Consider the following 23389-nt stretch of genomic DNA (forward strand, 5'->3'; position numbering starts at 1 on the left):
TATCTACTGTCTCTTACTGACTGTTCTTCTGAGAACTGCACTTGAAGCAGGTCTGATTATTTGTCTTAATGCTTTTTGTAATTCTGTTATCATCTCTTCCCCCACTTACTTTCCTTGCCTTGATAATGTATGTTGAGGTTTGGGGTTCTGCCAAGCCTTTCCTTGGAATGACAAATTTTATCCCTCTCTCTGTGTATAGGCTCCAGTCTTTAGACCATTATTGATTTACTTCTGTGCTCCTGTTACCAGCACCATGGGATGAGGATGTCTAGAGCTGAGCGGATTTTGGGGTGCGGGCTGGGCGCCCAGCCAGTGAGTGAGGAGGTGTGGCTGTGAGGGAACGCGGCTCTGAGGGGGACACAGTGACGGTGGTGGGGCAGACAGGCAGAAGCCTCAGTTCCTCTGTTTCGGTATCAGTGCTGTGCACAGTTTAAACAGGAACTCGAGGGTGTTCCTCCACTGAGTTGCTCAACCATGGGCTCAGCTGCGGGTGTAGTGTGTCGATTTCTCCCTGCCAGAATCCTGAAAATGTTGCCTATGTGCAAGTGAATTCTGATTTGTGCCTGGTTGTGATAAATGGAGAAATTTTAGGATTTTTTCCTCTTGGAGAAATAAAGCTTAAATTAAGTTTTGTGACTAAATCCATCTTTCTCTGAAAACTTGATTCGCTCTGAAGATGATAGGATTTTATATTGATTTTAAAAACTGAAAGCTTAGAAAGCTTAGAGTGTTATTTCTGCTACAGAAGGATAAAATTTTCTGTTTCATGTCCTTTCCTCTCTCAGTTATCAAATTTGCATCAGATTTACAGTTTAATACAGAAAACTGCTTATAATCAACAAAGCACTGAGTAGCCTTGGTTCCATGATACAGAAAACTGCTTGGGCTTGTATCATTAGCATTCAACTTCAAACTGCTTTGCTCTTGCCAAACTTGGCTGTGTTGCACTGACAGGTACTGTGTTGTACTAAAGAGAGCTTCATGCATTAATACCAACAAACTAAAAAAGAAACCCAAAACCAGCTGGTTGTATTGTTGTATATATGTTTGGTCAGTCAGTATGTTTTTTGCCATGGGTAGCCTTAGGATAGGGAATATGGAAACTATGGAAGGTCTCCTATGCACGTATGTAGCCTGTAGAAGCTGATCTGTGGTGTTAGGAACTGATCATATGGGAGTACCTTGTGATATTGGTTCCTGAGTGAACACTGCTGCATGGGCACTGCTTAATATTCTTTTAATTTGCCTACCATGTGAGCAGGTAAAAGTCTGTAAGAGAACTTCCCCTTTGACCTGTGACTATTAGGGTTTTATGTAACCAGTCTTCTGAGCGTTTCATGTACATGCCCAATACGTAAAGATCAAAACCCAATGCAGCAGAATTTGAGGAGTACATACATTATGTATGTCTAAAAATGCATACAAATATAAAAATTAAATATATATGATTCTGGTGATCAGTGGCTCTGTGCTTCTCAGTGCTGGAAAACAATTTTCAACATTCCCATGACAAATGGTTCTGCTGCACAGACTTGTCCACATTTATAGCATACTTTGAAGATATTCCAGAATAGCTTATTGTTGATGACTGATTGGGCATGTTAAAAGTGATATTTTTCATGACAGGCTCAGAGATCTGTTTCAGGGACAGAGTGTAAATATTGGTAGGATTTCACTGTTGGTATTGTTTGCAAGATGTGTTGAATTTGTTACCAGCTTAAAATATTTAATGCTAGTAGGTTGCAATAAGTTTGATGGATAAGGTCTCTTAGAACTTATTTTTGTGGTTAAGAAGCCAAAATGAAATACATTTAGGATGGAAACAGGGACCAAATAGCACAATGAGCAGTATTAGCAGTTCTTGTGATTGCTGTTGCCCATATTGTAATATTTAGCAGTTTCTTTTAAAGGCCTGTGTTCTGGAATCAGCTGAATAAAGCAGTAAAATAAAGGTTTTTTGTGAACACTGTATTTATACCCCTTGAAATTAAAAAAGAAAATCTTTAAAATGGACTCCCTCATTTGGAAAATTACAGAAATCAAATAAAAGTAGACATATTTCAGAAGTTATATATATGATTACTAGCAATTCTTTTAACTTTAAAGACAGATTTGACTGATAATAATTTATGTTTAAGGGTCAACCAAGGTGTACATGCCCATTTTGGGCTGCTGTAGCTATCCAGGCTAACTGGTGTACAAGAATCTTTTTAGACAAAGAGGAGTTTGCATCTTGACCTTGTGTGTGGTTCCAAACCATTCTCCTGAGATACCCTGCTGAAGACTCTGGTGTTGCACTGTTGATGCAAACTGCATTGCCAAGTCTGATATCCAGAAGCATCTGGATTATGTTGCTGTGATACTTAAGAGTGGAAAATGTTTCTAAAGGAGACCCAAAGATGCTCTCTTTGCTCATTTTAGATTTGATTTCATCTACCTGTAAATAGGATATCTGAGTAAAGGCAATGTCTCTGCATGGTGTGGTGGAAACCAGTGATAAAAAATAGGGGATTACTGGGAGGAAATGTGTTGTTGAGATCTTGAATTCTGTTCTTTCACTGGCTGAGATTGCATTTCTAATTATAAACAGAAATGCACACAGAAAAATAAATGTTTACAAATCCTTTGCTCTTTAACACCAATGCCTGCGCTTACTGACCATGTTTTATGACTGGACAATCTGTGGTTTTGTAGGATGCCGAGAAAAGGACCCCTCTTCATGTTGCATCATTTCTGGGGGATGCAGACATCATTGAGCTTCTCATTTTGTCAGGTAAGGTACAGTCCCTCACTGCTATTAACTGGTAAATCAGCTAATTTTAAAGCTACAAGGAATACCCAACAAACCATACATGAGGGAGTTTTGGGCATTGCCTATTTCTGAGTTTCACAGAGCTGGTTGCATTTGTTGCAAGCTTAGAAAATATATGTAAATTTGGTGAAACAATCGTAAAACGCATCCTGTGACTGAGCAGAATTAATATACAAAGTAACTAGCTATTAACCACTTATAAAGCATTCAAACTGACAGTATTTGTGATTCAGAAATTTGCTGTAGTACATATTTGAAATGTGGGTTCACATCCTGGAGTACAAGCCAAGAATTCCTGTTAAGCGAAAATTATGGAATAATAGCAAAAAAATTATAAATTAGTTTAAATGAATTGTAAGTGCTATTTACATTAGAGGCATATTTCTAACAGTCAGGAAGTTTATTTGGATATTAGAAACTGTGTAGTAGGAAGTATCTAAACAAAAGAAATCAAAAAAATGTTTCCCAACTGTTGTAGTGACAGAAAACATGTTCAAAATATGTCAGAACAAAGCATAAAGCAGTCATCTCTCAAGAAGCGAGCATAATTCATGGCAGACTCCTGGATGTGCTTGCAGATTTCAAAGGCAGTGTTTTTCTAAGCTGGAGAGCTGTAAGAGTAAAGCTTATGGGGATTTAAGAATGTGGGACTGAAAGGATCCTTATGGTACAAACGTCTCACCCCTTGCAATCAACCTTGCTACACAATTGGTTTCACGAATTTTTAGACTGCTTCTTCAAATGAATTCTTTTTTTTTTTTTTTTTTTTTTTTTTTAGTTATTTCAGAATTCTCAGCCCTGTGATTACAAGGCACCTTCTAATTTCCAACCTTGAATCCTAGAATAGTTCAGGCTGGGAGGTATTTCTAGAAATGACCTGATCCAGCCTCCTGCTTAGAGCACCAGCCAATTTCAAAGTCAGATCAAGCTGTTGATGGGTGCATGCAGACCACACAAACAAATTTCTTTGGCTCACCAGTCTAGCCAGACCTGGAGAAGGCAGAAAACGAGAACTCAGTTTGCTGTAGCTATGTGTTTCCTCTGTTCATTTTGGGGGAATTTTGGGTTGCTTAATTGCTTAGTGAGGGTAACTAGCTGGACATACATCACACATCAGATCTTTCTGCTCTACCCCTGATGGCTGCAGAATGGTTGAAATGAGCACTGCTCTGCTGACAGGTTATGCTTGGGTGGGTTTTCAGTGTGCTAAATGCAAACATGATTTTTCTTTCTTGGGAGGAAGGAGTTAATAAATTCAACCTGTGCATGTGTTCTTGCAGCGTGTGTTGTTTGTCACATACTGCTGTTCCATTGCAGTGTGAGGAGACTGCAGGAGCAATGTATTTTTTCAAGTTTTGCAAGCAACAGCACAAGTGATTCCTCACTGGCAAAATGTCATCCATGGGCTATAGGATTTGTCTGATCAACAGCATAAAATGTAGGTGATGCATCTTGGGGAGTTTTTATATATCCAAGTGAGTGTGAAACACTTATAACGTAGGCTTTTAAAAATTGAACTTTGTGTCAGTGGGACTGTGCTGGGGTTCATTCTGCAGGGACTGTGTGGATCTTTCCCAACTAGCTCAGCATGAGTCAAAATTAATTTAGTCTTTTATATTCTACTTATTCATTGTCCTTTAATATCTGAAGTATCATTACTCATGATGAGCATGAGTACTTGTATCCAAGAGCAGGTTTGGAGGTTTCTGAGCCTTGGAGGAGCAGGTTTTTATGAGTTGTTAGAAGCACCTCTTTGTGACTGTGATCTCTCCATGAACTAGGCTGCAAAGACAAGTGCAGCATCTTCCTTTGCTTCACCTCTTCAGTCAATAAAGTGTGTCGTAAAATCTTAATCTGAACATAACAGTTACATAAGCAGAAAAACTTTGTTGTCTGACTTTAGAATGAGACGGTGTTTTCACAGAGAGAAAGCACACAAATGCTTGCTGTTGGTGTCAAGAAATATTCTCAGCATGAGTAGAAGCTAGGAGGATTTCATTCTGTACAGTGTTCAGGAGAGAAATTAAACTAAATACGCACCTTCTGAGATTTGTGGTCTATAAACTGGTGGCAGCACAAATAAATGTAGTGTCTAATGAATAAAATTTCTGCCCAGGTGGTTAGAGACAGACCAGGAATGGCTTTCTAGGTAGCCAGTGAAATGGAGTCTGTTTGGAATTGATACAGGAGAGAGAGTGCCACATCCCTCAACTGGTGTGAGTCACCATGGCCCATTAAATGTCAGAGCCAGTTTACACCAGCTCAAAGGTCTGATCCATAATCATATGGTTCAAACTGGGGAAGTGTGCTGTGAGGTTTTGTTTTTCCAGGCTACATGAAAGCAGGGAGCTTTGAGCACTTCTTCACCTCCTTTCTGTCAGAAAGGAGAAGGAGCAGGGTAGCCATCTCACAGAAGGAATCTCTATGATTACACAGTCATGGATGTGCAAGAGCAACTGTCTGGGCAAATACAAGCTCCATTCCCATTTGTGCTGGTGCCTCTCTCCATCCTGGGCTTTGTGCTGGTGCCTGAGGGGATCATGTTTAAGCTCAGTCCCTTACCCCTTGTTCCTCACCAAGGCACTTCCCATCTTGGCAATATTACCGTGCTTTACTATTTCAGAAGACTCTGAGCTTCTCTCCAAGAAGTTGTCCTGACATTTTGGTGGGCCTCTTGCTGTGTCTTACAGGAGAAATTGGAAAGGTACATGTAAATAATGACATTAATAGGTTAAAGAGTAGAGTTTTCTTCCTCCACTGACTATCCCTAATATTGGAGATATAGACTGTGGAATCTAGAGATGTGGATTTGGCAGATATGCTGGATGGAAAACTGTACTTTGGTTATGATAAAGAGATGTTAACTTTATTCCTGAAAGCCAGCATTGAGTTGTTTATTTCAGATCTCAAAAGAACAGGGGCAGTTGCAGATTTATTTCCTCTTCTGGCAGAAAAATTTGAGAGTGAAAAATGGCAAAGATTACAAAACAGCCATATTAAAGAAAAGTAGAGTACAGAAGGTTTCCTCTCTGTTGATTTTATCTGTAACATTATATGTTAAGTTGTCTACTTCAGCCTCACAAAGCAAATCCCTACAGCTAAACCTTTCCTTCAGGCTCAGGGGTACAAGCCCTCCCAAGAGCATGGTGGAGAAGGTGAGGTTGAGAAAAGGCTTTACTCTGAAGAACTTTTTTTTTTTAAAGTGGGTATTTTATAGGATGGGTGGGTGCTGTGGCTACCTGAAAGGATTTAGAGTGAAATCTTTAAAGCAACTTATATTTTCAAGGAAAATTGTGCTATGATTGACACAATATACACCAGTTGGAATGTTTAGTAGCCCTCTTTGTCCTTATAGACACCCAGATTAATTCATGGAGTATTGTAGGAAGTGCATTGAAACATGGTTAATGGTCCACAGTGAAGAGAGGGACACTGAATTTCCGGTTGACTTTGAGGATGTGTTGTGGGATGGTCTTGAAAATTTAAGCTTCTGGAGTTTGTACACAGCTCATTTTAGATGTATGAGCATGTTCTAGAGCACTTAGTCTTTAAAATTGGATTTCTGTGTTACTCTGCTTTCAAAGGGCTGTCCTCAGGGCTGTCACAGGATGGGCCTCCAAATTCCTGGAGCGTAGAGGACACCTTTGAAAACATGAGCATTGCTCTCCCAGTGCCTCTGCTGGATCATCCTTAAAACAACAGATATTTTCTGTCCATGAAGGAGTGCATCAGTGCTGGTGAAGTTTTTTCACTGTCATTAACCACTGCCTGCAAAGAACTGCTGGGAACCTCGGAAGTTGAATTTTGGTGAAGGAAATGGGCAAGAGGAAATGTTTTGAAACATCTCTTCAGAAGACGTGCATCTCAGTAGATGGACAAGAGCAGGTTCTGTAACAGGCAATGGCTGAATTGTGTAGCTCCTGAAAAGCAAACAGAAATCACATATTCAACTGATGCACTGCATTAGATACCTAAGAACAATTTCACTGTTTCACATGAAGAGGCACAAGGAGGCAAAGGGATGTGGAAAACAGCTGAGAAAGAAAAGGCTAATAGCATGCTGTGTATTATTTTCTTAATACTGGTCTTGTTTTCCTTTTACTATTTTCTTCAGTTGCTTTCTTGGCAGTTATTTCAGTTTCTCAAAGGATAAGTGGATCAGTGAAGGGCATGAATAGCTACTGATGGAGATACTTCTCTAGGTTTTCTCATCATCTTCGCACTCACTAATGCTGCTGGAGTTGTTAAATACTGAGGAATAATGTTTGTCATGCTTTGCTACTCCACATATTAGCCTTTCTGATTTGTAACCATCTGCTTGTAGGAGTTAGTGAATGGGTAGAGGTAAAACAAAAGAAACCTTAGTTAAGAACATAAGGCAAAACCCCAAGGCAAATACCAAACAAATTTCTCAACCTCAAAAGAGGTATTTGCTGTCAATCACTAGGAACTCACATGAACAGTTTGCATCTTCAAGATAGCTACCAGGCCAAATCAGGATAATGGAAGGTACCTTGAAGTCCTGATGGTGGAGAAAGTTGTTGCTTTCTTTGTCTGTAGAGCCTCACACAGTGCAGGCAAAGGGCAGGATGCTAATGTGTCAGCTATAATGGCCTTCTTACGAAGACAAAAGAAGGCAAAAGCTTCCTTGCTTAGACAGATTAATTAGAAAACTCTTTGAAACTATGTCTTTTCTAATGGATGTTTTTCCAGAGGGCAGGTTGTACCACCAGGTACCAGGTTCTGAGGTGAGTTTGGAGGATTGCCTCTAATTGTTGCAGTAGTTATGAAAGTGGCTTTGTTTTTCTTCAGCCAAAAAACTGCATCCTGACTTGTGGAAATATGCAAGAACTTGTTTTTTCTATGATTATTTAGCACAATTCCCAATAACCACTGTGATTCACAGGCAAGCATCTTAATATTCCTGAGAATTAGCTCTCAGAAAGTACTGGTGATTCAGAGAGTGGGATTTATTAATTACAGCCTTTTGAATGCACTTAAGTTATGGTGCAAAATGAAGCTTAAGCACCCCTTTGTTCATCAAGTTCAGAGGCTCACCCAGGCTGTGCACATGACACTTGTGCTTCTCTACATTTTTTTCTGCATGTGCCACTCTTCTCAGACTAGTACTGCTACCTGCAAACCTGTAAGGTACAATATTTTCAGGTTAAGCCCTTTTAAAAATTAGTTTCTCTAGTCCTTATCACTAGATTTCCTTCCTGAGGTATTACATCAGTTAAAAGCCTTAATATTTCTTGCAACCAAATCTTTTTGATCACACAAATGTACAGGATCCCTTTTTAAAAAAATTTTTGCAATTCTGCAGCCAGAACTACTACAGTTGTCAAATATTCTTCCTTTATCCTTTTTTTCTGGCAAGCTGGCCCAAATCCATCCTCTTGCCCAGCTGCCCTAGTCAGAGCACCTGTTTGCTCTAAACTGCACAGGAGGCAGATGAGTGGTCTCCTTCATCCCTGCTCTTCTGTTGTTTGCTCAGTAACACCCACAGGACCTCATGTAGTAAGTGCCCAGTTTTGTCTCCAACCTGAGCATTTCCTGGTCCTGTTTTCTTGATCCCAGCAGGATTTGCGAAGCAGGGAAGTGGTTATTTTTTATTGGTCTGCCTGATGGAGCTGGAAACAAGAGATGATTGCTCAGGCTAGTTCCCTTCATTATGTCTGCAGACAGAAGCAGTGCTTTGAGCAAAGGGTGCTTTTCTTCCCCCCAGCTGTATCAGTTGATCTAAAAAAATGCATCTACATAGACACATGTGTACACACATACGTATGTAATTCCCTCCAACAAATCTTGGGTTTTTTGTGTCCTGTAGACAAAGCAATTCCTAATAATAGTCCTATCTATGCTGTTCCTTTCTTTCCAAATCACACTTTATCTGTCTGACGTCTGGAAATGCATTTCCAAGGTGAACATGGTGCCAGGAAAGTCCCGGGGAGCACTGAGAGTACCATGTACTCAGCTCTGGTTCCTAGGAAACAGCTGGGCCTGGCTCTCAGTGTCACACCCAAGGCGTGCGTGTAACCTCTGCTGTTTATTTGCAGGCGCTCGTGTTAATGCCAAGGACAATATGTGGCTGACTCCTCTCCATCGAGCAGTTGCTTCAAGAAGTGAAGTGAGTAAGATTTGATCACCCTGCTTTTACACATAAACAACATGCTGGGGGAAAAGCAAACCCTGGAGAGCTGTGGTAGGTGGCATGGGGATGCGAAGAGGGGAGGTATTTCCTGCATGCAGGGCACTGCAGCTGGAGGCCAGCGTTTACAAGTTACCTATAGCTGCTTTTGAGCCTTCATGTGCTTGATTTCCACCTTGCTTTACATTATCATAGCAAGTCATAGGGAGTAGTGACCAGGACCCACATGGGATAGAGTCCACAGTGGTTTACAGTGCCCATGTCATCTTCAGCTGGTGAAAAGAGAGGAGTAAATCCCTGTGGATGTGTGCATGCTGTGTGTGTGCCAGAAGGGAGTGGATGTGGATGTAATCCAATATGCATTACCACATAGTTTGTTTTGGTTAATTACATTTCAAGGCATCCGTTAGGTTTTCTGTTAATGCATTTGATTCATGTGTAAGGGAGGGTTTGCCCATATTTCTTCTGCTAGACAAGTAGAAATCTTCTGGCATCATGTTGTACCCCTTCCATTGCTATCTTAAAAAGGAGCAGCAATAACTACCGGGAATGCAGCTTGGGCTTTACTGTGTTTTCAACTGCACCATTATTCTTGGCTTTCCATTGTGGACCTCCCTGTCTACTTTTACCCTCCCAATACTTAGTTAACAGTGAGCCCAACTACAGACCGAATTGGCTGCTGGGGACGAGGGGAGGGATTGTAAAAGAGACAGAGGGTGGCTGTTTTCCAGAGCCTGATGGACTCGAATCACCTCTGTAACACTCCAGCACTTGCCAAGCCTGGAGGCCGGAATCCTGGGCTCGCTTCTGAACTCGGGAATTGTTTGGCTGCTGGCTGAGCTTCCCAGCTGCTGGCATCCACTAAAACCCTCTGAAAGGAATATCTGATAGACTATGAATGCTGTAATGAGGCAAAATACAAAAAGCCATGTTGGAAAACAAAGATCAGACTTAAACCTTAAAAAACAGCCACAGTCTGTCTGATGCGGGAATTGCAGCGTGCTTGGATTTTTTTTTTGGATGTGTCAGAGTACATGATTTTTATCGTCACTGACAGTCCTAACAGAAAATATATGTCTTTCTGTGGCTTTGAGTCTCATCTTTAACTCTTTGTCAGCTGAAGCACAATGAGAAAGTGTGCTGGCAGTTCTGGTACCTCTCAGTGAGTGCCCAGGTACATTAGTGAGGCAGCAGGGGAAGGTACCAGCCTTTGATCCCTCTTCATGGTATATTTTATAAACACATACAGCTTTCCTCTCCTGGCCTTTTTTCTTTGTTATTTATACTATAATTTCTGCTTTTGGTAACAATTTGGAAACAGGATTCAGCATTTTTGAGGCTATTTCAGTGCTGCTTTTTACCTTCTTACACAAGTGAACAAATGTGCAGCTTTGATAGCGATGGAAATAGATAGCAGTAGGTGAATTCAGAGTTCCCACTGATAGTAGGAGATGAATTAGTGGTCCAGAAGTTGACCAGTAGGAGTCGGTGTAGTTTTGGAAGTTCTTGTGAGCACAGTTGTTTTAGAATAATCAGCAACAAATTTTAAGTTTTATTACCAATCTTTTACTACGAAGATTTCACAGGATTCAGAAGTTATCTCCTTGAACCCTTTTATATGTTGATTAAAAGAATGAACACTTCTTTACTTATGTCTTAATGATTTTTCAGGGGCTTTAGGGATTTAAATGTTTGTTTACAAATCAGCAACCCTTAGTGTGTCTACATAGGATTGTTAATGGATTTATCAGCTTCCAGCCTTGAACAGTTTGAAAAAGAGATTTCACGGTGATAATTTTGGATAGCTGGAGACACTGACTGCAGAGGCTTACACCACAGCTGAGCACTACATGCATATGGAGAAACTGTATTAATTAAAGGGGAAAGCTCATGCTCTCAAAAAACGGAATTAAAACTTTTCCATAAGGACTTTAACTTTTGATCCCAAATGTGATAGAGCAGCAGACTGCAGATGTAAACAAAAATGTGTAGAAGTTTTTCTTTTAAAGTCTTTTTAGCTTAGGTTATTCAGTCTGTATTATTTGCTTCTAAAAATTCTCCTTTTAGCTTTTTCTTTCTTTCACTAAGAGTGCATGAATTTTCCTGCTGACTTCATGTCCCAGCTGGGTAGGTCTCCAGTGAATTACATTTAAACGGCTCTTAAAATAGTAGGCCTGTAATTTAAAAACCAAAATCCTATTGAGACATCAACAGTCATAAATCATTATTGGTGCTGTAAGAGATGCAGTGTCACTCACTGAACAAATCTGTTAGAGGGCAGTTTGTGAGATGGCTGTAGAAAATGAAATTGCTGAGATCAGTTGAGGACAAAGACATAAAACTCCTAGTAATGTATGTAGTGTTGGTACAGACTGCAGGCACTCTCCTGGGCCATTCTAGATATAGAAGTACTATTTAAACGTACTGTATGCATTTGTTATTCATTAATCAAATTTTGGCTGGGCTTAACAGAAAACTTTTCAGTTTATGGAAAAAGAATAAAGTACTATGTAGGACTAGGGCTCTCCCACATACCAGATGTGAGTTGTATTTATCAGACAAGGCTGCCTGAATGCTACTGTGTCCCAGAAGTTCCTCTGTATTTTGTTTGTTTGTGGGGGGGGAAAGGAAGAAGAAAAGAAATGCAATTTTGAGAAAAAAATGTGTTTTTTATCTGACTTGCTTAATGGCAGATGCATGAGTAGAAGCAGAAATTAACAGATTGTGAATTCTCCAGCAAGAGAGACTCTCAAGAGAGAAGAGTACATTTTCTCACTGGGAAATATTTACTTTTTACCAACAAAATTAACCTTAAAAGATGTTGTTTGGTCTCAGGCTGACAGAATGGATATTGCAGTCAAGACTGCTGGCCTATGCTTAGCCCTTGGGGAGGACAGGAATGCTAATGCTATGCTGGGGACACCAGCATTCTCATGTTTTTGCAAAGCTAAAATTTTCTTTTCACACATCTTTTTTATTTTTTCCTTTTTCCTGTTTATAAATAAAATGTGGAGCACTTTGCTGTTATTGTCACTACAAAATGACATGCTTTCATTTTGTAAATAATTTTTGTAGCAGTCTGCATTGGGTTTGTGTGGCAAGGGTATGGTAGTGGGGGTGTCTTCTGTGAGAAACTGCCAGAAGCTTCTCCACGTCCGACAGAGCCAGTGCCAGGCAGCTCCAGGACTGTCCCGCTGCTGGCCAAGGCTGAGCGCATCAGCAGTGGTAGTAATGGCTCAGGTGAGTTCATGTCTTCGCTGAGAGCACAGCTATGAGGTACTGAAGGTTAAGCAGCCAAACAGGATGGGCTCTCTGCATAGGAAGCTTAGGACATCCTCAAATCCACCTGGGAAATTCTGACGGTGAGGCCGGTGCTCCCAGTGATGGCAGAGGTGATGTGTGCTGGGGCACTGGAATTGACAGTACCATTCCAGGGCCCTGGGAGATGGTTTGGACGGATGTTGTTGTCTGTGCCTCCTCCTGGCCCCTGTGCTGTGCGTAGGCATCACACACAGTTGGCGTGGCTGAGGCGTCGGGAGCGGGGCCGTGCAGTCACCCAGGCTGCTGGGTGACGGCTGTGCTGCCATTGCAGGAAGCCGTGCAGGTGCTCATCAAGCACTCGGCCGATGTCAACGCCCGGGACAAGAACTGGCAGACACCACTGCACGTGGCGGCCGCCAACAAGGCGGTGAAGTGCGCGGAGATCCTCATCCCCCTGCTGAGCAGCGTCAACGTGTCCGACCGCGGCGGGCGCACGGCCCTGCACCACGCCGCCCTCAACGGCCACATCGAGGTGAGCGCGGCGAGCCGCACCCAGCGCTGCTCGGCTGCTTTGGGCTCTCATTTCGTGCTCCTGACCTGCCCTGGCTGGCTCTGGACTGAGCCCCATGAACCTGACCCCCAGGGTTCCCGTCACTTGGCTGCTTCCCAAACTGTGGGACAGGTTCCCCACCCACTTGCAGTGGCAGTGGCTGGAAGGTACCTGTGTAGAGCCAGTGTGCAAGTGAGGTGTGTGAGCACTCCTGGAGAGCTGCCTGTGCCACCACTTCCAGCAGCTCTGGGTGTCCTTGGCTCTTTGGAGCTGGACTGCCTGTGAAACTAAGAGTGGCGGAGTGGAAAGAAAGGAAAACTGGTGGATTCATTCCATACTGAAGAAACATGCAGCTGTGTGAGATCCAGTCACTCTGCTTTTCTAATTGTTCTTACAGAAAATGTGCTTCTGTTTTTCCCTACTTATACAAGCAGACCATTCTAGTATTATTATTTAACTATATGAAAAAACTTCTGTAAATAAAGCCCCTAGATTTTTGCCTCCTAGGTTTTACTAGTCTTCAGATCTGGATTTAAGGATCCTCATTTACCCATTCCATGCCTGAAGATCTAGATATGGAATAAAACCTCTTAGACTGAAACAGTAAGCCTCTGCGAACAAAAGTTGATTGGTCATACTGTAATTAAAAGAAGAAGGAGGAATGGTAGTTCCTGTAAAATGGTGACGGTGTTTGGCCTTTAAAATACTGCACAGTAGGAAAGAGATAGAAATGCCTGTGTCTAATTGTGATAATCTAAATCTTTTGGATAGAGAATATCAGAAATGAGAATTTAATATATGCTGTTATTAGCTGATCTTTCTGGCAAAACTGTGTGTGAGAGGAAGACAATTATCTCGCTCTGGAATTTAGGATTTTAGAACGTTTTGCCGAAAAAGTGGCTGTGATTTTCTTTTTTTTTTTTCCCCCTTATTTTTCTTGCATTTAATGTTGGATGATTGGCAGCGGGGAAAGCAGCTTTTCAGCTCTTAGCTGTGCTGTGGCCAGCAAATACAGGAAGCAGCCTGGTGCTCTCCACACTGCTGTGGGCACATGGGAACTTAATGAAAATCACTGTGGTGTGGCAAGAAAGACACTCCATGTGGAAAGATCAAGAAGATCTTAGGGTTTGTTGTGATATGGTCTGGAAGAATCTTGTCCCAGCCCACAAAAACCAGCTTAAATTTGTCTTATCAGTAAAACTAAGAGTGGAGTTTCACTTTCAGCCCTGTTTCTCTTCCAGTTAGTTTGCCAAGCTGAATTTGAAGCACATTGCAGTAGCAGAGCTCTGCAGGCTGTCAGACCCTCTGTGGACACAGAACTTGTCCTGGTTACTTGTGACTGTCCCCAGTCTATGTCATGAATGCACAGGCCTTTGAACAGTATTGGTGTCATTCACAAATTTATCACTCAAATGCAGCATTTTGTGATCCCAGCTTTATTGCAAGATTGATTTCTTATAAACCTTTGAGTGTTTGGCCTGGAGGGTTGGTTTACCTGCTGTTGTTACTTCTAGATGGTGAACTTGCTCCTAGCCAAGGGGGCGAACATCAATGCTTTTGACAAAAAGGACAGAAGAGCTCTTCACTGGGCAGCGTACATGGGTAAGGCTTGGGCTGCTGCTCCTTCTTTTCAATTTCCTATTCACAATCAGATAGCATGTCTTAAAATGGACAAGAACAGACCTGGCCATGGAAAGAGAGTGTTGCAATTACCCTGAAGAAGGAAGGGTTCAGCTGATCTAAATAAACACTGTCCATTTATGGGTTTTCAGCTAGGGAGATCTTGGCTGTGATTTCCTTTTTAAGACAGTTAATTGTGGGCTTCTTGTGTTGCTTTTTCATTTTGGTCTTTTTATCCTGACTCTTAAGTCAAGCCTGAACTTATATTTGTGCTAGAAAAAACCCAGGTTATACTTGTTTCAGTTTTTGCTAAAAAGTACTTTCAGTGAAATGCAGGTAACTGTTACCATAAATATTGCTGTTTATTGAAATTTTTAAGTAGCTAAGTTATGATGTTCTTAGGAAATGCACAATAGGCACTTTCTTCCTGTTAGGAGCAAATTGTCACCTTGTATTTCAGAGTGGACAAGAGCAACTGAATGTCTGTTCGAAAAATCAGCAGTGTTACCAAATCAGTTTGCCTTATCATTCCTTTCAAGTTAAAGGCAAGCTTCTTACACTGGGACATTATAATTTAAAAATACAAGGTTGCCTGTTATAGCGGTCATTCTTGTTCAAGAGCTTTTGTTGGCCAAGCTGTATATTTCAGGTTACAATTTGTGGAGAGTTGTGTGCCCTCAGCCAGGAACTCTTTCATTTGACCTGTCAGAAATCTTGATTTTAATCCTGGCACTTTTGGAAATGAGATAATAGGAGATTTCAAACTGTGAGAAAAGCATATTGTGTGGTTTTTTGATATACACAGACAGATGGAAAGGCTCTTGCCAACAACTGTGATGTGGCTTTTGAGCTAACGAGCTTTGAACTTCACTCTAGATTTGAAGGGCTCTTACATTGTGCTGTGCAATTCCACGCCTCTTTTCCACTTAAATATTTTCAGAAATTCATTATGTACTTTTAAAAGTATTTAGATAACATCTAAGGCCTAAATTAGCAATGGAGTCTGTGGTGCAATTTAGACAGAAGTTAGATAATGAGATGAGAGCTGTAAACCCTCACAGAGTTTCTTGAATATTTAATTATTTTTGGACGCTAATTATCTTTGGACACTTTGTACATATGGTGTCCTAGGTCCTGCACATGACCAGAGCTGCCCCTTGTCATGCAAGTGCTCTGCAACTCAGATGGAGCATAACTTTGCATGGTGTTCGACAAAATAAATGATTTATTCTAAGACAGACAGTTCTGTCTCAGCATGAAGCAATAAGACTATTCCTCTTCATTTTATCATTCATTAAGGTTATTTTTTATCTCTAAAAAACCCAAGAAGTGTTAGTAGTTGTGTTTGCAGGTGACATCTGTAGGATGCTGTTTTGGGAGACTTGTAGTGCCATGCTCCTAAGCTCACTGTATCACAATCCTCTGTAAGAGTGAGAATAAAACGCCAACTCTTAGCTTTAGAGAAATAAATGGAAAAGAGGTGTGGTTTTGTTCTTTTGGCAACTGAAAAATCAATTCAGTAAAAAGAAATTTGACACATTTGGAGAAGGTGAATGCATGGATTTCTTCACAAGGCCTTGGAGCTAGGATTAGAAACATTTATGAAAATGCTTTTTCTTCCATTGGAAAACTGTGGGAGCACTTTGAAACAGCAGTGAAAGGGCAGTGTGGTAGCAAGAAAGCAGTAATTTGGGAGAAGTGATGCTGTAGGATGGTTTACTCATTGATAACTATCTTTTGTCTTTTGAAGGTCACCTGGAAGTTGTTGCCTTACTGATTAATCATGGTGCAGAAGTGACTTGTAAAGACAAGAAGGGTTACACCCCACTTCATGCAGCTGCATCCAATGGGCAGATTAACATTGTGAAACAACTCCTTAACCTGGGGGTGGAGGTAATGTGGTAATGTGCACTTTGTTTCTCTCTATTTAGGGATAGTATTTTCTTCTTTCTTATGGATGCTGCTAAAGACAGTGGAAGAGCTTCTAAAGAAAAGGAGTCCCATTTTCCAGACCACCTCATGCTTCTTGTAGTTTATTGGTTCAAGAGCCAGGAAACACTCTGTATTAAGGAAAGTCTGATATGGACAGTAAATTCCAGGCCACCTTGCTGAAGGAATCAGGTGATATATCCTGTTCCTGCAGAAGAAGAGGGAGTAACGAAATCTTCCTTGAGTCAGCATTTCCTTTGATATGATGAATGGTTGTTCTCAACATGTACACTGCATGCTTTACTAAACAGCAGTTCAGGCTGTTTCAGTTTACAGACCTGTACTTCCTCTGTAGCTGATGGATTGTTTTCACTCTGGAAAGTAAATTTTCTTCAGGGCATGGACTTCTTGTTATTGTCAACTCCTCAAAGCAGTGGTGAGATGACCAGAGGAGCCTAATCAGACAGTTAATCAGAGATGTCAAATAAAGCCATTGCTTTTGCCATGGCATTTTCAGCTGACTTGACCTACCAAAAAATTGTCAGAAGTTCATGTTCACAGGTTGTTGGCTGTGAAGTTGAAGGGGAATAGCTGTTTCCTGTTATTAGCAATGCTATCCTAATAACTCCCTTTGAGTTCCACATTCACCACCACTGGGGATATAATCTCGAGACGCCTGTATTTCATGGAAGGTTGTTCATGCCATTCCCAAGTCTTTTGTACAATCTGTCTGGTCCTACTTTATAGAACAGCAGTTGCATACTAGGTTGGTCATCAAGAAGTAACATAATCTTAATTACGTCTTTATAATACTGAGCTACTGAAAGTGGTTTCTTATTGAAGTGTGTCTGTGTACTTTCACATTGCCCTCACTCAGACACCTTCACTCCCTACCCAAAATAAAACTGTGGAAACAGCTCTTATGCCTGGTTCTGTTCACAAAAACTCAATACTCACTGCTGTAATTTTTTTAAAGATAAAGATTGTGAGCTTTTTATTCATCCTGCTTTTCCACTTACATGGAAAAGCTTTCCAGCTTGTTAGGACTTTTGTCATCATTATCATCATTATGTAGTCCTGCTATCAGCTTTAAGCTTCACACTGGTTTTAGAAATTGTCAGTAGGATAAAAAGTTAATAATAGGAAAGGCAAAGCATTCTAAGTTAAGCTGTCTGGGAGTATAATTTGTCGATGAAATGTGCTGGTGAGAACTATGCCCTATGACAGTTCAGGCCTCCAGCTATTTCCATTTGCAGTGTGTGATGCATTACGTAAAATGCTAAGCTGATGTCTGTAATTTTAACTATGTCTCCTTGTCTCATTTTAGATTGATGAGATGAACATCTACGGAAATACTGCACTTCACATTGCCTGTTACAATGGTCAGGATTCTGTTGTTAATGAGCTGATTGACTATGGTGCTAATGTAAATCAGCCTAATAACAATGGATTCACCCCCTTGCATTTTGCTGCTGCCTCCACTCATGGAGCACTGTGTCTTGAACTACTAGTGAATAATGGGGCAGATGTTAATATTCAGGTAAAACTTGAATTCCAGCTTTACAGTTTTTCTTTATCCTATTTTGCATATCTCAGGAGGAAGCTGTAATAACAAATACAGCATGGCTTTAAATCCTTGATGGAATTAGAGTGATGCTGAGAATGTTGATCATGAAACTGTTTGGGTGAGATTACATCCCAGCAGAGGAGCTCTCAGTGCCTTGATAAATACAATGACAGCTCTAAACTCCAGGCCAGCCACTTTCATGAAGGCACGAATCAGTACTAAAATACAGTCCCAGGAGCTCTGTCAAAATGTTGTCTCAGGGAATGGTGCTAAGTCAAGGAACTATTCCTTTTTAGTATTTTTCTTCCCCCTATAATATGGATATAATTAAACCTGATTCCAAAAAGTTGCCTTTCCCGGGAATAAAACCGAAGGTTACTGGTTGCCTGCTTTAGAGCCCAAGATTACAAAGTCTAATTCTGCTTAGGATATCTGAATATTCTTGAGGCACAACTGATACATCTTGATGAAGCTGAAAGGGACTTGCTGTTGTCCAACAGAGGGTACTGGTATAAGTATCAGAAGACTTGAGGTCTTCTGAGCTCATATAAGGTTTTGACTACTTTATTTAAAATTCCCATCTGTGAAACTGGCATTTAACTTCCAGCATTTAACATCTGGCAAGTCCCTTGAGATCAGTGAATAGTCAATGCACTATTTTAACTCAGAATTATTAAGAAGAAGTTAGGGATTGTGCTTGCCAATGAAGGTGAAACCCCATGCCAATAAACATGAAGTGATGTGAGTAGAGAGGCTGGTACCACTCCCGTGCTGTTTTCTCATTGCTCAGCTTTCCTTGTCTCAGTTTCTTTCTCTAAAACCCAAAACATTGTTCTGTACTCATTGTACCTTTGATTTCATAAGCCTTCACATGCTGAACCACTGGTCTGTTTCATTTCTGTCAGAGTAAGGATGGAAAGAGCCCCCTGCACATGACAGCTGTCCATGGGAGGTTCACGCGGTCGCAGACCCTCATCCAGAACGGTGAGTTTCTCTGCCTCTGGAATGGCTCTCCAAGAGATCAGGCATGTCTACTGTTGCAATTTTCCGTTGTTCTGACCCAGAGGGCAGCTCCATGAACTTCTGGCTTTGAGCTGCACTGACAGCTCTCATTCCATCGTGTCATCACAAGCTGAGATTTTGGTTGTTAACAAAATTCCATAATCTTCCAGCTGACAGTGGCCTGGATGATCTGTTCAGATCCTTAACCTGAAAACAAGAGTTCAGAGGAGTATTTAGGTCTTTTTTCTGCTGAGAAGAATGCATAATTTTCTAGTTGTCCTCCTTTGGGAGCCCTGGTGTTCTTAGAGCTCAAAACATTTTTTTTACTCTGCACTCAGTGGCTGCGCTTTTCTCACCTCTCATAGCTCATCCCTCACCACTGTCTTCATGAAGTGTTGAGCATGTACTCAGGAGGGAGGAGCAGCACTGCCTTGTTTGTTCTGGCATAGCCAGGATTCCTGATTATCAGTCATTTTTCAGGCATCTTTTTTGTCCAAGAGTACTGTAGCATATAGCAATTATTCTTGTTGGAGATCTGGGAAAGGCCTGTTTCTGAATGACAGAGGTTGCTATTACTGATTCTTTACTTAAGGTTCCCAGTTTGGGCCACTACATGAGACAGGATGGTCTGGGCTTTGTTCATTGGTTGGGGCTTTTTTTTGGTTTTCCAAAATCCCAGACTTGGAACTGAAGTGTGAAATGTTGAAGATGGCTGAGCAATTGTGCTTTAAATGTAATGACACATTTAAACAAGATTGTGTTTAAAAATTGAGGTCTCCAGTACATTATGCTTCTTTCAGGTCATCATGCAAATTGTTGTCATCTCTCTCCTGGGATAAATAAAATAGTAATAATAAAAGGGAGTTGGGGCAAAATGCAAGAAACTGTGCTTTACTGAAATTTTTAGTTGTTTAGTGTAGTATGCTCAGACTTAGAGCCATTGTTTGCTCACTGTTGGATTTGTGTGTGAAAGGACTGGCAGTTCTTCATCAGTCCTTCACGCCTCTCTACTCTGCTTCCACTTACTTGGGTTTCACTTCTTTCTTTCCTCGTTTTCTGCCCCTGTAATTTTAGTATTGTACACAGATGTCATTGCAAGTGACTTTATACCTTACTGCCATGGGATCTTGTGGAAGAGAGAAATGTCAATGATTTAAATAAATGGAGTTTCATTCTGCAGTACTTAATGAGTTGGTTAACGATGTCTCAATTTCTGGTTGCTGTCTCTAGCAACCTGTAGCAGAAGAATGGATTACCTTAAAATTGGAAAACTGCAAATGTGATACCTTTCTTTAAAAATGGGGGAAGAGAAATGCTGGAGAATGTTACGTAGGTCAGCCAAAGTAGGCAGTATCTTGCACAGGTTTCTCAAGAGTAAAAGAAGCTGGAACATCACAATTCTCTTCTACAGCAGTTTAATAGGCTTTGTGAACACAGCACAGTACTCTGACTTTTCCATGTGCAGGTTCTGATTGTAGAGACCTTCACTGGTGGATGTTCTGCCCCAGGGATCCTGTTCAAGCATTTCACTGACCTTCATTTACCATTAAAAAATTAGAAATTAGAAAGGTTGGAAAGGAAAAGACCTTAAATATCATCTAGTTCTAACCCCTCTGCCATGGGCAAGGATGCCTTGCACTAGACCAGATTGCTCAGAGCCTCATCCAGCCTGGCCTTGAACACTTCCAGGAATGGGGAGTCCACAGCTTCTCAGGGCATGTTGTCTAGTGCTTTACTAGAACTCTTCTTGTTGCATTTAAGCCTTGTTATTTCCTGCAAGGGTGGACATGCAGTAAATATTACCACATCCTGATATTAGCAAGACTTTTTACATGCTTTCAGGAAGTATTCTCACAGCAAACTAACAGAATATTAAAATATTACAGTGTCGGTGCATAACTGGTTGTAAAACTACACTTGGAGATTAGTAATAAATGGATTGCTGTTGAAATGGAAGGTGTAGTGACGGAGTTTTTAGTTTTCCTTCTGGATCTGGAACTATCCAGTATTTTCATTAAAAGCTTGGACAGTGGAATAGAAAATGTGTTTTTAACATTTGGAGAAAAAAAATGCGGTTGGGAGAGACTGTTAGTTTGGCAGAAGGTGGAGTCAGAATGAAAAATGATCCTGTAGAACTGGAGACAGAAGTTATAATGCGAGTGAAGCAAAAGAAAAATCACACACAGAGGCAGGAGTATCAGCTGGACAAATTCAGAATGGCAACAGCCAGGTGGATCCCTCTAAAGGGGATCTGGAGTTTGTGGTTGTTGACCACAAGTCAGCAGTGGTGCTTAAAGAAATGGATCATGGATGTACATGGTGCTGTGCAATGTCCAGGAGTGCAGCCAGCGGGCATGAAGTAATCCTGTTTGCTCACCTCAGCACTGGGAGATGTCAGCTGTAGTACTGGTTTTGGCTTTTGCTTCCAGAAGGATGCAGGCCAGCTGGAGAGGACTGGGGGAAGGAGAGAGTAGTTGGAGTGCAGTAAACCTGACTGGCAAGGAGAGACTGAAGAAGTTAACAGTTCTTGGTCCAAAAAGAAAACAGGGACTTGTCTGTAATCTGTCTAAAGAAATAATCCATTTTTCCTACTTCTGTGACTAAAACACAAGATGCCAGGCTTAAATTGCAAAAGGAAAAGTTTTACATGAGCACTGCTTGGTTGTTCTTTGGTAAGACACACAAAGAGCACACAACACGTTTGTTGGTAGAGTGTTCCTGCTGGCCTCCTGAGTGAACTCTATTTAACATTGTTGTCATACAGATAAGGCTGAGTGGCAATGCCTTTACAAATGAGGGTGCAGTTTCAGCAGATTATTTTGTAGTTTATTTCAGGGTACCCATTTGTACCTTTAGATAGGCAGCAAATCCAAATTGTGTACTTGACCCCTGTACATCATCCCATTCCCACCGCTCTTCCCCACCACTGCAGGTGGAGAGGGAGGTGCAAGTGCTGCTGCCAGACCATGTTCAGTACCTGTGGCTGACAGCTGACAGCTTGCTGTGTGCTGGTCCTTGCTCTGGGAAATTTAGTGTCTCTGTGGCTGGGCTGTTCATGCTGCATTCGCTAGAGACAAATAGCACTTGTGGTCACTGGTTCATGCTGAACTTCTCAGTGTTAAACTGTATAAAAATATCTTTTGCAGGAGGGGAAATTGACTGTGTTGATAAGGATGGTAACACCCCTCTGCACGTGGCTGCAAGATACGGACACGAGCTTTTGATCAACACCCTCATAACCAGCGGAGCTGATACTGCCAAGTAGGTGCCTCAAGTGGAGCTGTTCCTAAGGATCAAGTGTTATGTCCAATGCCTGGAAACGCAGCTGCTCCTCACCTTCTGAAGTGGGAAGGTTAAAATGGACAAGCGTAATTGTACTGTACTTCAGTGGGTGACATGAGACTAAAATATGAACAATTGGGAAGTGTGGAGTTCTCTGCAAAGTGCCTGTTGTGCCCACTTGCATGATTACTAGTACAAGTACTGCTTCTTTTCCCTGAAGCATTGATGGGGAACAGTGGTATTCATGTACATGAAGTGGGGGTGTGTGTGTATATATTTATATGTATGTATATATATAGAGAGAGAGTACTTTAGTATTGTTTAGTTATGGTTAGGTTCTTAGGGTCTGTCAAAAGGGAACAGCAAACCTGGGCGTAATGAGATCAGGATAATGCAGTGCTGTGAGGGATATCTGTACCAGGTATTTCAGAGCAGCATCTGATAATGTAAGGTTTTGGCAATTACCTCCACATGTCTCCAAAATATAATTTGTCTTCTACCTAGAACCTGCCATAGAAATCTGTGCCTTCTCTTGACTTACCTAGTTAGGAAACCCTGCTTTCAAATGCAAATTTGGTTTGAATTTGGAGGATACTTGCAGCTCTCAGTATTTTGTTTATTTGCTTGATAAAGTTTATGCAAATGACACATTTGCCTACTCTCCTTTGTTGAGTACAATTGTCACCCTACAAACTCAGAAGGTGGAACAGATCTTCAATTGACATGGATAATGTAATTCCACAGGCTTCAACTAATGTCACTGGATTTCATTAATACAGCCAGCATAAAGATCTTGGTATCTTAATAGGGGTGTATGTTTTTCCTCTCTCTCCAGTGCAGTCAGTCACTGTCTGTTAGCTTGAGATTTTAAGGGAAAATGAGATGCACTGGGATAGCCCACTCCACTCTTGGAATCAGGGTTCTCCAGTTAGAAATTTCTATTTCCCAGTTGGATGACCAGAACATTGATCAAATAAAATACTTTTTCCAGCAGCAGAAATAAGTGAAATAAGAAGTTGGCTCAGAGATACCAGGCAGATGGAAATGATGCTACTGCCTGTGCTAAATGTGCTTTCAATATGTGCTGCATGTAAATAACACTGGGTGAGCTCCCCAAACAGGTTTAGAAAAGACAACTCTGCAGCACTGTTCACAACAAGTGCAGACAGCTTGGCCAGTCTTTGAGGCAATGCACTGGAAGTGGAAGTGTGCAAG

The 23389-nt window shown here is 41.2% G+C and overlaps 1 protein-coding gene across 12 annotated transcripts in view; it reads left to right on the forward strand.

The window, feature by feature from the left end:
• Positions 1-23389, forward strand: part of ANKRD44 (ankyrin repeat domain 44) — a 132172-nt gene that overhangs the window by 67342 nt on the left and 41441 nt on the right. For all 12 annotated transcript variants that reach the window (XR_005602309.1, XM_039554820.1, XM_039554821.1 and 9 more), the window contains exons 3-10: positions 2695-2773; positions 8872-8942; positions 12556-12756; positions 14289-14376; positions 16145-16287; positions 17651-17863; positions 18796-18874; positions 22039-22153. Coding sequence is in view for 11 of the 12 variants with exons in the window: in XM_039554820.1 (XP_039410754.1) it covers positions 2695-2773; positions 8872-8942; positions 12556-12756; positions 14289-14376; positions 16145-16287; positions 17651-17863; positions 18796-18874; positions 22039-22153 (989 nt within the window). In the remaining variant the exon portion in view is untranslated. The remainder of the gene's footprint in view (positions 1-2694; positions 2774-8871; positions 8943-12555; positions 12757-14288; positions 14377-16144; positions 16288-17650; positions 17864-18795; positions 18875-22038; positions 22154-23389) is intronic.

The sequence above is a fragment of the Corvus cornix genome, chromosome 7, assembly GCF_000738735.6.
Source record: "Corvus cornix cornix isolate S_Up_H32 chromosome 7, ASM73873v5, whole genome shotgun sequence".
In the NCBI taxonomy this organism is placed as follows: Eukaryota; Metazoa; Chordata; class Aves; order Passeriformes; family Corvidae; genus Corvus; species Corvus cornix.